Genomic DNA, 14,321 nt, shown 5'->3' on the forward strand with positions numbered 1-14,321 from the left:
CCCCGTGCCCCGGTCGCGGGGGCTCTGCTGTGGAGCCTCCCTAGGGTCCCTTTTTTTTCCTCCCACCGCTCTGCGCGCTTGGCTGCCTCCGTCGGCTCTTTCTGCTTTGCGGTTCTCGTAAGCCGCCTGCCCTGCTGCTGCTGTGGGGAACGCCTCAGTAGTTTTTCCTCCGCTGCTGTCTGGGGGGGTGCGGGTCGGCACCTGTTGCTCAGCGGCGCTGTGCCTGGGACCCGAGGCGGCTCCCGAAGAGGCCCAGCGCAGCGCGAGCCCCGGGGCCAGGCGGGGCCGCTCTGCGCAACGCGGCCCTCCGCTGTCTTTCAGATCGCCTCTACTTCGCTACTTTGCGGAATAAGCCCAAAAGTACGGTGAACACCCACTACTTCTGTACTGACGACGAACTGGTCTATGAGAAGTAAGTGTTAAACAGCTTTTTGGTTTAAATAATAAAACAAAAAATCCAAAAATCTTCCAGAGCTACTTAAATAACTGTAAATGGTGGCTGAGCAGTTATCTCGTAGCTGAGCTAGGGCAGGGTATCTGGGCTGTCAAGCTCCATTATAAGTTGGAGAAGATCTCTTAATACTCTTTACATCTCATTAAATGGTGTCTTAAATAGAAGGTTGCTCAGTATGACTGTGTGAAGCAACAGATCATTCTTGTGTTCTCCTGTAGCTAGAGTATGAAGTGATCATCTTTCATGCAGAGTCATATTAATGCAAAACTTTGATTTGTGTTTGAGCCACATCTCTAACTTATTTCAAGGTTTTGTACAGCACTTCCTGTTGGCTTTTGTAGCTTTATAACAGAAGAGAAAGTGTTCTGTCAAGTAACAGCTTCTAGTGCCTGGAAGATACTGATAGAGCAGGAAGCCAACAGTTAATTTGATGGTAGGTGGAGTTCTACAAAGAAACATGAAATATGTATACAAAACAAATGAAATAATAGCTCTGTGCTGTAGTTACAAAGTCGTTGCTCTAGTTTATGTTCCCAGATAGCTGTTCCTGCGTAGCCTACCACTTGACAGAGAAATCCTCTTATGTAAAACACAACTTTTTTTTTTTTTTTTTTTTTTCGGGGGGGGGGGGGGAGGGGGGGGGAGAGGGGTTAAAGAATATCAACTGCATCCTATGCCTATGACTTCAGTGCTGCTTCTGTGAAGGTGCAAAGCAATTTTCCTCTGTTTGTCACTTATCTTCTAAGCAAAGCTTACAGCTCTAGGTTGTGGTTTGGTTTGTTTTTTGTTTGTTTGTTTGTTTATTTAAACACACATTTGAGTCTTCATTGTCTTTCACTGTCTATTTTCTAATGGAATTCCTGATGATCCTTTCTCAAAATTAACTTTTGTAATTTCCTGTTTGGGTTGGGAGTGTTTTCTGTAACAATCGTTGAAATAAATTCAGTAAATGTACTCCTTAATCCACGTATTGGTTTATCATACACCAGAATGTAACGTAATACCAGATAAACAAGATAAAGAAGTCTTTGCTTTCTTCTATTACCGTCTAGGGCGTATTTAGGACTGTAAACATGTAACTTCTGGTATACTTTCTGAGTTGACAACTTGTAATCTATTGGAACCATTTCTAAAGGTATCCTATTTTTGATATATTAACAGTACTCATCCTGTTGTATTCTCAAAATGGTAAAATGTAATATGAAGTAGAAACTAAGTGACGGTTGCAAGGTGGCAGGAGTGCATCCTGTATAACAAACTAGTTCTACTAGATTAGCAGTGCTAAATTTTCCATTGATGTTTGTCACATGGTGTACATCTCTATTAGTGTATGCAATATTTGATAGTAAAAACACATCAAAAATTTTACTTATTTTTCCTTTCACTCCCATCTCTAGGGGAGCTTGTATTTCCAGGTAAGTAGAAGGAGATGCTGGCAGGATTACCACATTATATTTTTATCAGTATCTTTCTGAAATTGGAAAGCTAGTAGTGAAAAGAGATGTAAATACAAGTCAGGTAGTGCTTAGGAAAATGCTGATTCTACTTACTATAGGTTCTCTTTGTGCTTCTCAGTGAACTAAATGTTTGTCTGCTGTACTTCACAGGCTGCACAGCAAAAATAGGCCCTGACACCAGGGTTTGTCTCTAAGTAATAGTAGAACCCAATTTCCAACACCAAGCTGGGACTCCTGGTAGCTTTCTCAAAAATGCAGCCTTTCTGAGAAAGTGATTGGAAATATTTATGTGATATTGAAATGAAATTTGGAAGTGATCTTTGGGGTGTTGTACCCCAGAACAGTGTTTTCTAGAGTGTTCATTCAAAATTACCTACCTGTGCTGCTCTTCATCAAAATTTTTTGGCTGCTCCTGCTTTGTAATTGAACTAGTTCAGTTAATAGATAGGATGAGGATAGGAGATGTCTGTTCAGGCAGAAAATCCTCAGCAGCTGTGAGGTATGTGAGTAACTTTGCTAACACAGCTATAGATTGACTTAGTTTTGTTAAGATGTATCATACTAGCGACTAGACAAAAGTACTTCATTGTGTATGGAACTAAGCTGCTTTTCTTTGGGCTGTTCTGTCTTTACTGATAATTCAGACTGTGAAGTGATGCAGAAATTAATTTAGCTGACTATAGTGGGGTCAGTTTGCTTTCTTTGAGGCAGTACATGGTCTAAACGCCTCATGAATATGTGAGTATGGGGTTGTTGGTCTGATTATAGAGAGCATATTAGTGGATTACATAGTACTTAATTTTCCTGTCTCACTTCGTTCTTTTTCTCTCCTTAGTCTTGATGAGACAAAAGGAAGTAATAGTGTAAATTAACAGTGTACTCTATTAAAGAAAAGTACTCTAACACTAAATTTGATGGGTCTGGAAGTTTTGGTCTGAACACTTGCTCTCGTAGTGATTTATCACCAGGTTATACCCAAAATGAGATTACATAATCTTGAGTAGTTTAGCCTTCAGTTTAGGCTAAACTTTCAGTTAGAACAGTTCTAACTTCTAACAAGTTCAACAAATTCTAACAAATTTCTAACAAATTTCTAGTTATAACAAATCCATAAAACTATCTTATTTAAACACCAATACTTGGAAAAACAAAAAGGAAAGGACTTCAGTGTGCTTTGGAACATATCAAATGTGATCTGACTGGGAGCTCACTAGTAGAACTGTCACAGTTTCAGTTGCATATGCTGCAATTTAACCTGGAACTTATTGCGGTAGAGAAGAGATGGTATGCAAATTTCCTGTTTGAATTTAGAATTAATTTATGCAACTCTGACGGCTTATAGCTCCCCCTCCCCACTCAGTTGTTTTGTTTCCGTATGATTTTTGTCAGTCTCTCTGAAAGTCTCTGAGGTCCCTCCTGCGTGAGTCTGCAGTACTACCTACAGGAGAATACAGTCTTGCAGAATAATGTATTGCAGGTAACTATTGTTTCAGAAAAACTGAGTTAATGAGAAATAATCCATCTTGATGAGGACTGTCATTTGGCAAATAGACAAGCCTTGCCTTGGCAAGATCTCAATTAGTGAGTTAGGCAAGAATAAAAAGCTTTTTCATCTCTAAGAATAGTGTCTTTCATGCTTTACCTTCCAGTAAACGGATATGGGCTGGGAATATTATGCTTGACTGGTTAACTTGACTGTCACATCTTTTCATCAAAACAATTTTTAACGTCCTTTCTATTGTTGTGTAAATTTTTCAAGCAAATTTAAAAGTTAGTTAAAACTGGGAATATGGTCTTTTTGGTAAAGATAATTCAGGATTACATTTGAGAATGACAATTCTCAAATTGTTTTTACTCAGTCACTTGCAACTTTAGATGTTTTTTTTTATAAACAGCTTTTGCAGATCTTATCTGAAACTTAGCAAGCAGTAGCAAAAGTAAATAGAATGGTATTCCCTGTGCATCTTATGTTTTACAGTACAACCTTCAAGCCATGGTATGTTACTTGCTCATTCCACAGCAGTCTTAATGTTAGCTATGTTTTTTTGAGTTCAAGCAGAAATACAATAAAACTCAAAGCTATGACTTCATTTAATGAATACTCTTTGGACTTTGACTGGTAGGACATTTTCTTCTTTGCATACACATATGCAATGCAGCTTCTCTTTCCAGTGATATGAGTAAGGGTTAGCTTGTTTATCTGACCAGTGTAAAATGCTGCTTTTCTGTGGTTATCCAATAACGGTACTTGCATAGGAAACCTGAACTTCACAATCCTTTTGTGGCTTACATCAGTTGAAAGGAAAAGAAAACCTTAGCCATGTTACAACAAACAAAGCTGTCGCTTCACACAGAGAACAAAGAGTTCCTTGTTCACTTCCAGCTTGTGGAGAGTTGAACTTCACTATCAAATAACCAAGATAACTTAGCAAGTTAAAGTCCACAAAAACAGTGACAAAACCACATCATGTCTAAGAAACTTCCTAGCTTTCAGCTTTTATCAGTATGAATGTAAACATAGAGAAAAATGAATCTTCATAAATATCACCTTTATTAGTAGCCATCCATAAAAATTGGACATAACAGTACTGTAGCTTTTTTCTTTTTCATCTTTAAAATAATCATTTTTTAAATTCACTGCAAGCTAAGTCAGGAGATCTGAAAACTGAGAGTATCATCTTCTGCTTAGAATATCAACTACTGGCATAATTTTGTTTGAAACTTCTGAAGCTCTGTACCTTAGCATTTGAAATGTTCTCTCCAGTGCTAATTTTAATAAATTTTATATGCACTTTTGTGCCTTCTTCACCAAGTTGGTGGAGTGACTTGAGCACCTTTGCTATGAGTAGAGACTGAGAGAGCTAGGATTGTTTAGGCCGGAGAAGTCTCAAGTAAGTCAACTTCATCACGGGGGTGCAAAGAGGGTGAAGTCAGGCTCCTCAGTGTTACCCAGCACCAAGATGAGACTGTGTACAAACTGGAATACAAGATTCTGCGTGAACATCAGGAAGCACTTTTACTGTGTAGGTGATGAGGCACAGGTTGTCCAGGTGGAGCTTCCCTGAGTGGAGTTGTTCAAGAATTGTCTGGATGTGATCCTGAGTATCCATGCTGGAGCAGGGGGGTTGCACCAGGTGACCTCTAGGCATGCTTTCCAACATCAACTATTCTGTGATTCACATGGAGAAGATGAAAGCAAATTATGAAGGCATTGAGGATTTCTTGTTTGCAGTAAATGTGTACTGGAATAATCTGTTTTCCAGGCTCCGGTTTCCTACTGGACAGACATGTAGTTGAAATAGAAGACATTCTACAAGAAAGTTTGCCACTCTTAAGATGACTTTTATTTTCCATAGAAAGTATGTTTCTAATGGTCTTAAGATTCTTCTAGAGGCAAACTCTATGAAAGAATATCTTTGCTGATACTTTTGACATCTAGAAGTATTGTTTGAAAAATGCTTGCATCTGGAGTAGTTATTTAAGTGTAGGTAACTTGGAGCTGTGATTCATTCTTGGATTTTGAATAGATGGGATCTTGGAGATTTGGAACATCTGAGGGGAAATAGAGTGAATACCTGATGTTTTGCATAATCTGTAGCTTCTGTGTTATTCCTATCTCCAGATGCAAGCAATGAAGTGATATCGCTTCTAGAGTTATGTTTGCTCTATCATTGTTGTTCAGAAGTGTGTAATTTCTAAGTAGTGGAAAGTATTGGGGATTTGGGATCTTGGCCCAGATAAGAAAGCTCTCAGTAGTTCATATGTGACAGGAATTGGTGGGACTAGAGCAGTAGCTAATACTGTTGGGCATCCTGCCTTTGTGTGCATGCATAAGAAGTGGGAAGGTGGGACCTGCTTTGAGATGCAGGGGTGGGAGAAGGAAAACCAAATAGGTAAGATTCCAGGACTGCCAGAGTTATGTTGTAACGAATACATGGATTGATACTTTTGTCTTTCATCTGGAAAACTTGTGTTGATTCAACTTACAGTTTGCAGTGTTTACCTGTAGTAGCCATTTACCACTTCTGCAGTGGCTGGTTCTTGTATTGCTTAATATCTGAATTGAGAGCCTGTGGAGCAGACATCTGAACATTCTAGTGATCCAGCCTAGGAAGTGGGGAGAGAAAAGCAGGTGGAGAATATTTTTTTTCTCATTCTAAATTAGTCTTACTGCTAATTTTTAATAGTAACCTAAGCAAGAAACTGGATCTTTGTAGCATGTTTACAAATTAGTTTAGTCTTGTATTTAGGAAACTGCACTTCAGCTGCTTTCTGCAGTTCTTATGGTTAATCTCTTGGCCCAAAAAACAGCAAACTTGATGTGCTCCTTGTTGGTGGAAGAGAGGCTTTTATATGACTGTTAGTCTCCAACAAAGCAAGCTTCTTGCAGAGAATAGTTGCATTACAATTCTTGTATGTGTGTTCCAGAAAGAGACTGCAATAGCTATGTTGTACTCTTGTTTTAAAATTACTAACTTAAACGCTGAATAAGCTTCCATGCAAGTAACATCATCTCCTCTGAGCATTTGTGCGTGGTTAGAACTTACTTTGTGAATCTGTTCTATCCTGTTTTCCAGTATGGTAATTCAGGTTTCAACCATATTCAAGCTGCTGTGAATACCTATTACTGAATACAGAATGCGTACATACCCTCATATTCAGTGTAGCAGTAGCTCCACACATATGCTGATCTATCATGAAGAAAAGAATCCTGAAATACATCTTCAAATAGGAGCCTCCTTATCCTCTCATCTGTATTTATGTTGCTGTATCACAAAACTTGTAAGGGAATGGTAGTGTAAAACTACTTTGTTAGTACATCTATCTGTGGGGGAAAGTTTGTATACACCTTCAGATTTCTGGGGCAAAGTGTAAGTAGTTCAGTTTTTGAAAGGTAACTTAGTGCCTTTGCCATAAATTTGTTGATTGTGATGTTAATATGGAGGTCATCTATTAATTTCAGAGACTGCCTGTATATGGGATTCATTAGCTGGCTGTAATTGGGCTCCATCCATTACTTCCAGATATTAAAGCTATTTATCATTTACTGCTGTGCTAGGGGCAGCTGAATTCAAATACTTAGTTAACTTGTTCATTCAGACGAGGTGCCCACATCTTCATGTGGTATTGGACAGAACGACAGTCAGAAACGTCCTGAGTTTCTGTCCTAAAGACTATGTAGTCATAGACTATATCTATTTAACATTTTAATTCCCTGGAATAAAGTACTTGCATGAAAGAGTAAATTAATAAGCCAGCCCCAGATCAGCTCATCTAGGTAGGTGGAAATTTCTGTGATACAAACCAGTGAGTATCTGAAACGATAGGCTGAGAGAGCTGATGAGAAGGATGGTTTGAGGAGTTGATTTTAAGCAGAAACCTGTGCTTCTGCTCCCAGGAAGCATTATGATAGTATTTCTGAAGTAGAATATTTAAATATTCACATAGTGGATTCAGGGGTTTTGCTGCTGTGTAGCTGGATAAGCATAAAGATAGCAAGCTTCCATGGTGTGAGGGAGAACAATAATTTTAGCTATCATCTAAGTACTTGATTAAAACAAAATATAATTAAATGTAGATTAATACCATACTTGTCTTCTGTTCCTCATATCTGTTTCCCACCCCCATTGATAATGATTGTCTCTTAACTGGCTTAAGTTTCAGAGATGTGCTGATTCTGTATTGTGTACAAATGCTTACAAGAACATCTGGATATAATGAAAATCTGTTACCTATGAAGGAATTGTAAATGAATAAATATTGGTTAACAGTGACCATAATTATGTAACCAGATTTCATTTCCCTGTGTGTGTGTTTTTTAATTTCTGTTCTAAACTTTTGCCGGGTAAAATTCTTAGTTTAGAGACTAACGATATGCTGTTTCTCTTCGTTGCTTATTTCCGCCCCCCAATTTCCCATCTTCCACTTATATGTAGCTCTCAAAGTTCTGTTTTTAAGAAGAAAATCTGCTGACTGACTTGGGATTAAATGACTTGAATTCAAGGATGAAAACGGCCTGTAACTCTAAAAGTAATGGGAGTGGATAAGATTAAACTCTTCTGTTAAAACATGTCAGACATATTCAGTTTTAAGGATACAAATTGAAGAGTTTGTAGGAGTTCACTGACTTTAGTACAGCGCCTTATATTATTTGTCAGAGAACTCTTCTATTTGGAGAACTGAAAAGCTTGTTTCAATTAGCTCCATTTAAAAAGAACATTCAAGCTTAATTCAGTTTAAAGGCATACAGTGAAAAAGTGAAAATTATTAATACATGTATCACAACATTGTTGTGAAGTGAAGTCAATGGCTTGTTTTCGCTTGTCTATACTGCCCCATGGTGTTGTGTAAAGGAATTAGGAGTTGCCACTGGGTTTTGATATGTATATTTTTTTCATGTCTGTGTATGGACAACTGTAGTAGTGCATGACTGACTAAAAGTGCCTTTTCTTTCTGACTGTGTTTGGATTTTGAAAAGTATCAGCCAAACAGTAGTAATACCAGGGTGTTAAATATTGATACTTTTTTGGGCTGTATTAAGAAAACCATGGTGTGCTTAATGGTAGCAAATGATGGAAAATCACAGTAAATGAGAATCTGAGTAGCTTTATTTTTTAGAAATATCTTGTTACTTCGTAACAAGAGTAATAAGAATAATAAGAATAATAAGAATAAGAATAATAAGAATAATAAATAAATAAATAAATGTATCTTTTCTTTACATCTGTCACAACAGTAAGTAATTTGTCTATTGTGGATAAATTGATTGGTGAATTCATGTTAATCTGCTTTTCCTATGCTTCTGTTTGACTGTAATCATGCAGAAAAGTAGAAGTGGTTATATGAATTCATACGGCTGTAGTTTTAGCAAATGAATAGTAATGGAAACTTATCCTAAAGCACGGTTGTAGTTCTGTGCTTTAGATGAACTGTGTATTCAGTTATATCATTATGCTGATCAAAGCTGTATTAGAAACTATTGTGTTGCACTGTTTGTTTGTTTTTCCTCCACATTCTTTTTTCAAGTATTGTTCACAAAAGAATCTTAAAATCCAAGTTCTATTTTTTCATCGTGCAAGTGAATTAATACTCTGAAGGTAATACTGGAACAAGTGTGGCTTTGTTTTTGTTTTGAAATGTTAGTGCTGCATAGTGAGAACGCATACTAACCAGCTACCTATGGAGCTTTTATAGAAGCCGTGTTCATGACAGTGTCCTTAGAGCTCCAGTTTTTAATTATTATTTTGTAAATCATACTTGTTCTTTTTTTCATTTAATCTCTATTAAGAACGTAATACAGAGTTTTGGTTTCAAAACAGCTGTAACTGTTGACCATATCTGACAGCCTTATCTTAGAAGAGATGTGGAATTCTAAAACTCAGTGAGTTCCTTATTGCCACTAAAATTTTCATTTGAGATCATTATGTTCTGTGAACTTAAAAATACTATCCTAGGAGTTGGATGGCTTTGTCTTTGACCGAGCTAATGAGCTACTGTGTTTAAACATTGTCATAATGTTTTGTGCTGCCAGCATGTTCATGCTATCATGTGATGTTGTGAAGTAGATGATATTGACACTTCACTGGTGTGACAGGCAGAGTGCTCATTCTGGGCAGCGATAGGGCCAATACAATTCACTCTTCTTCACTGGGCTTTGGTTTTTTTATCGTTTGTTTGTTTGTTTTTTGAGAGAATGTGTCTATGAAAGGGATAATAATGAAGTAATAAGCCTCAGGTTTAGTGAGAGAGAGCACTGTGAATCGCTACTGGAAACTTTTATTTTTTGCAGTAATTTTCCTGTATGGACTATTGCTGCTCTCTCTTATCCAATGGGCAGCAGTTGTTGCCCCAAGGGGTACGCGAACATTTAAGGAAAATCTGGAAGAGAGGAAAGGGAACAATGAGAAAACACAAAATAAACAGTAAACTCCTAAGAACTTTTCTTAGAAACAAGTGGACTGGGGGGGACAAAAGGGAAAGCAGTAATGCACTCTGTGTAAGATGTTTATGTATATAGTATGTAGTTTCTGGAATAATGGAAGATGAGATTAAAAAAAAAAAAAGGCTTAAATTTCAGTTACTGCAGCAACTGAAATAAAGGGTTTATATGGTGCACTGTATATATTTTTTACTCAGTATTCCCCATAGTTTACCATACTGCAGTTTTAGGTATTAACAGTGTGCATGTTGAAATTTGCTTAGATATTTTGCATAAATAACATTGTTTTCTTTTCTCAAAGTTTCTATGCAGATTTTGGCCCTTTAAATTTGGCGATGTTATACAGATATTGCTGTAAACTTAATAAGAAATTAAAGGTAAGCTGTATTTTAAAAATATTGATCCTATATTTTTGTGCTTTCAAACTCAGATAGAACCTGTTTTCCATTTTGAAAGTGATTATTAAGTACTTGCTATCTGTAGATAATTGCTACTAAGCTTAAGGCTCTTCTTTGCTCTGAATTCTTTTGCCTCTGAAGAATGAAAAAAAGGAATATACCATCATTGCTGCTTAGCAGGTGAGATACTACAGGATGATTTCACCTTCATAATCTTAGTTTTGTAATGAAATAGTAAATAACAAGACTTAGTATGGCTGTGTGGATATTTCATGTGTTTGCAGCTAATGAAGTTGATCTGTTGGTATGAATAACTAAAAAAGAAACAAACCTACCTCCCCTCCAAAAAAAAAAAAAACAAAAAAAAAAACAACAAAACAAACCACAACAGATATTGAAGCAAACATCCCTGCTCACCCTTGTCTCCTATGAAAAGGACAGTGTGATCTCCAAAATCACAATATTTATATCCCACTCAGTCAAAAAGTTAAAACTTTGGAATCTTTCATTTAAGTAAAATGTTGCTTGTAGTAATGGTGTAATAGAAAAGTCTTTTACGCACATAAAAACGGTTCTTTTTTCTGTACTTGCAGAAGTGTCTTACTTCTGTAAGTGTAGTACTTACAGTAGCTTTCAGTTAGTTTGTAGAAACCTTATTCTTCTGCTTCCACCCTAGTGTTGTAGATATAAGGCTATTTTGAGTTGCTCTGCTATAGATGTAGAAAGTGTATCTTCAGATACCACAGTAGCTGTTCTTTTGACTGCAAAATTTTTGTCCTTACTTCATAAAAAGTGGTCTTGAATATGTGAATGCAGCATTTATTTTGGAAGATCACACCAACTGAGTTTTGTTCTAACAATATTGTCCTGTGATAAAGCCACAAGCCTGGTGTAGGTTGGCCTTGGCCGGCAACTAAAGCAAGCAGCAGCTGCTTGCTGACTGCTACTCCAGCCCCACTGGGACAAGAGAGAGAACCAGAAGAGCAGAACCAGTAAAAACTTTTGGGTTGAGTTAAAGACAATTTAAGTAGTGCAATAAAAAGGAAAGACAGAGGGAAGACAGAACAGGTGATGCTAAAGCAATTGCTCATCACCTCCCAGCAGCAGACTATTGCCCAAACAATCTCTGAGCAACAGCTACTTTTGAACGACTACTACTCAGTTTTGTCACTGCACATGATGCTATCTGATATGGAATATCCCTTTCGTCTGTAGAGATTAGTTCCATCAGTTCTGTTTCTCTAGCTTCAAACAGACTGTGATCAGTTTGGGGCACGAATACATTCTTATGTATCACAGTTGAAGCATAACTTCATACTTTGTACTACTTTGTACTTAAACTAGAACTCCTTCAAACCGGACCCTAAACACTAAGACTTTTAGCCAGAAAATAAAAACATCACTAACAAGTACCCTATAACTTTTTTATTAATGATGCAGTATTAAATGTGAATTTAGTATTAAATTAAAAGTGCCTTTATTGTTGCATCATCTGCCCAGAGCAAGGCAAGCTGATAGGTGTAAATTGCACATAATCATGATATTCTAAAGATCATATATTCTAAAGGAGAAAAATACACAAGGGAGCCAAATTAAAACTGAATGAGTAACTTTGACATTTGCAGAGTTGGCTTAACAGTACTTAATGTTATTTTAATGTAACTTTCATATTTTTTGACAAGTTTAAAAAAAAAAAAAAGCAAACTCTCAGTGCTAGTGTGTGGAGTACAGATTGCCAGGAGCAGGACAGAGAAATCTCAAGCAGATCAGCTGGAAAGAAGGTGCTGTCCGTTACTGTTCCCAGAGGTTAATTCCAAATAAGTTAATTTTAAACTACTGATACACAGTAGAGAAGGGTAATCTGATAGTGCAACCAGTGGAAAATAATATCTGAATTCAAACAGCTAGAGCTTGGAATACCACCTGAGTAGTGTAGGAACTTTGGCACGAATAGATTCCAGTTTGCCCGATTAGCACTGCCTTTGAGATAGGCCTTTAGGTGCTAATGCATACTTTGCTTCCCTAATACATAAAATATGTACTACAGTCTGTCTTAATTTAGATACTATCTGCATTGGGTAAGCAGGCTTGAAAGGGCTTCATCCACAGGCTGAAGCATGCATCTGATGTGTACTGTAGATGTAACTGCTAAAAACTTCTGCTCAGCTTCACTAGTCAAATGCACTGAGTATGCTTTTCTAATGAAATACCTTTGCAAGGAGTGTGGAACAGAAAATACGCACTAGGTGTGGTAGTTTTTGTGTGGATATGGTATTGCAAAAAGAATTTAATGATCTGGAAGGCTTTTGTTAAGTTTAAAATTTATATAAATGGAAGCAGGAGAAATGTGACTATAGGATCTCATTTAAAATACCCCACAAACATCCTCTTCAAGTCTTTCAACTGCATCTATTTCTGTTTTGGTAGAGGGATGGAGCATGAAGGAGGCAGTGTTCTGCTCCCACCTCTCCTTTTTGGGGAGGCAGAGAGAAGGGAGAAATGCCTGATTTTTAAAATGTACTGCATGATAGACCGACACTTTAAACTATTGTATCTGTATGCTGACTGACTTTAAAAGCAGTGATTAATTCTGTTCTAAAGAGCTGAAGAGTTTATTCAAATATCATTTTTTTGTTGTTGTTGAAGGTAAAGCACTGATGCTGTGTTTTACAGGAAAACCTTACTGACCTTGTTACATTTATGATGTTTTGCTGGTTGCTATGGAGATGATATTGACTAGCTGAGATGACAGCAAGAAAAAATGCTTGGCAATGACATCTTCCTACTTGTTCTCTGAATTGTTTGTAATTGCTTAGTCAAGCTTTTTTTTTTCCGAATTAAGTTACGAAATTAATTTTTTCTTCCATTTAAAAAGTCTGATTTCATAAAATGATTTAAAGTAAAGTGTTCTGAGCACATATAAACTTCTGCAAACTCAAATAAATGAAGAAACAGGCATAGTCAGAGAGGGAGAATTTCCTAGAGAAGTGATTTGATTAATCAAAGATGGAAAAGCAGTAAGGGAAGATTCTGGCAGGCCTTTGAACTGTGGGACTAACATTTCTTATGTGCTAACTGTGTTGTGGTAATTGCTTCAGGACATCTTAGGACATCTGCTTTAGGACAGCCTAGGTTTTGAGGCAGATTGCATGGACTTTAAAAAAAACAAACAAACAAACAAAAAAAAACACATGATTTTCCATGGCTAGTCTGCAAGCACTGTATTCACTGTTATTTATGTGAGTACATTTGTGTGTATTTATTTAAGCAGTATTTGTATGGATCTGATTTTATTGAACGCATTACAGCAATCTCTTGTAGAACAATGTGAGTAAATCTCTCGGGATCTTCAAGAAGCAAAAATTAATCTATTATAAAATTAAGTAATTTTAAAGTGGAAAAAATACAAATCCTTTCATACACTAATGAATTTAAGTTAAGATTAAAGATTTACTTTTAGGATTAAGATTTACTGCCTGAAACAAAACCTGCTGCACTTCTCTTATAGCTTCTGCTTTTATTAAAAAAGACTCTGAGTGAATTCCTCTGAGAAACATCTTGACAGGTACTGCTTAATAAAGCAACAATGTGTGTTCTACTGAAATTTTCTTTTTGATAAAGAAAAATATATTTGGTACTTCACAGCATGCTTTAACTTCTGAAAAAGGGGTGAGTTGCAACAATAGTACTGTATCTTCCTTAACTGTAGCTATCCTCTAGACATCTCACCCTGAGTCTTTTTCTCTTTTTTTTTAAAACATTTTGATGCTTCTGAGTTGTCCAGTATGGAAGGAAACAGTCTCCATATTCAGGTGGAGTTCTGGAGACATTTCTTCGCTTAAAAACAAAACAAACAAGCAAACAAAAGAAAACACAAATTCCACAAAACAAAACCTTAAAAACAATTGTCGTTAACGCTTCTCATTGAACCTAGCCACAACTGGACTTACCTCATGAAGTTTGGTCAAAATTTCAGTATATTCCTTTTATCATTTGGATATGTTAATATTGATACCTAAAGTGTAACTGAGCAAAGAATTTGCGTTAGCATTAATAGAAATATTCATACCTGC

The 14,321-nt window shown here is 36.7% G+C and overlaps 1 protein-coding gene across 1 annotated transcript in view; it reads left to right on the forward strand.

The window, feature by feature from the left end:
- Positions 1-14,321, forward strand: part of CDC14A (cell division cycle 14A) — a 59,129-nt gene that overhangs the window by 452 nt on the left and 44,356 nt on the right. The window contains exons 2-3 of the mRNA NM_001177736.2: positions 322-412; positions 10,152-10,227. Of these exons, the coding sequence (NP_001171207.2) occupies positions 322-412; positions 10,152-10,227 (167 nt within the window). The remainder of the gene's footprint in view (positions 1-321; positions 413-10,151; positions 10,228-14,321) is intronic.

This window comes from Gallus gallus, chromosome 8 (genome assembly GCF_016699485.2).
Source record: "Gallus gallus isolate bGalGal1 chromosome 8, bGalGal1.mat.broiler.GRCg7b, whole genome shotgun sequence".
NCBI classification, from domain to species: Eukaryota; Metazoa; Chordata; class Aves; order Galliformes; family Phasianidae; genus Gallus; species Gallus gallus.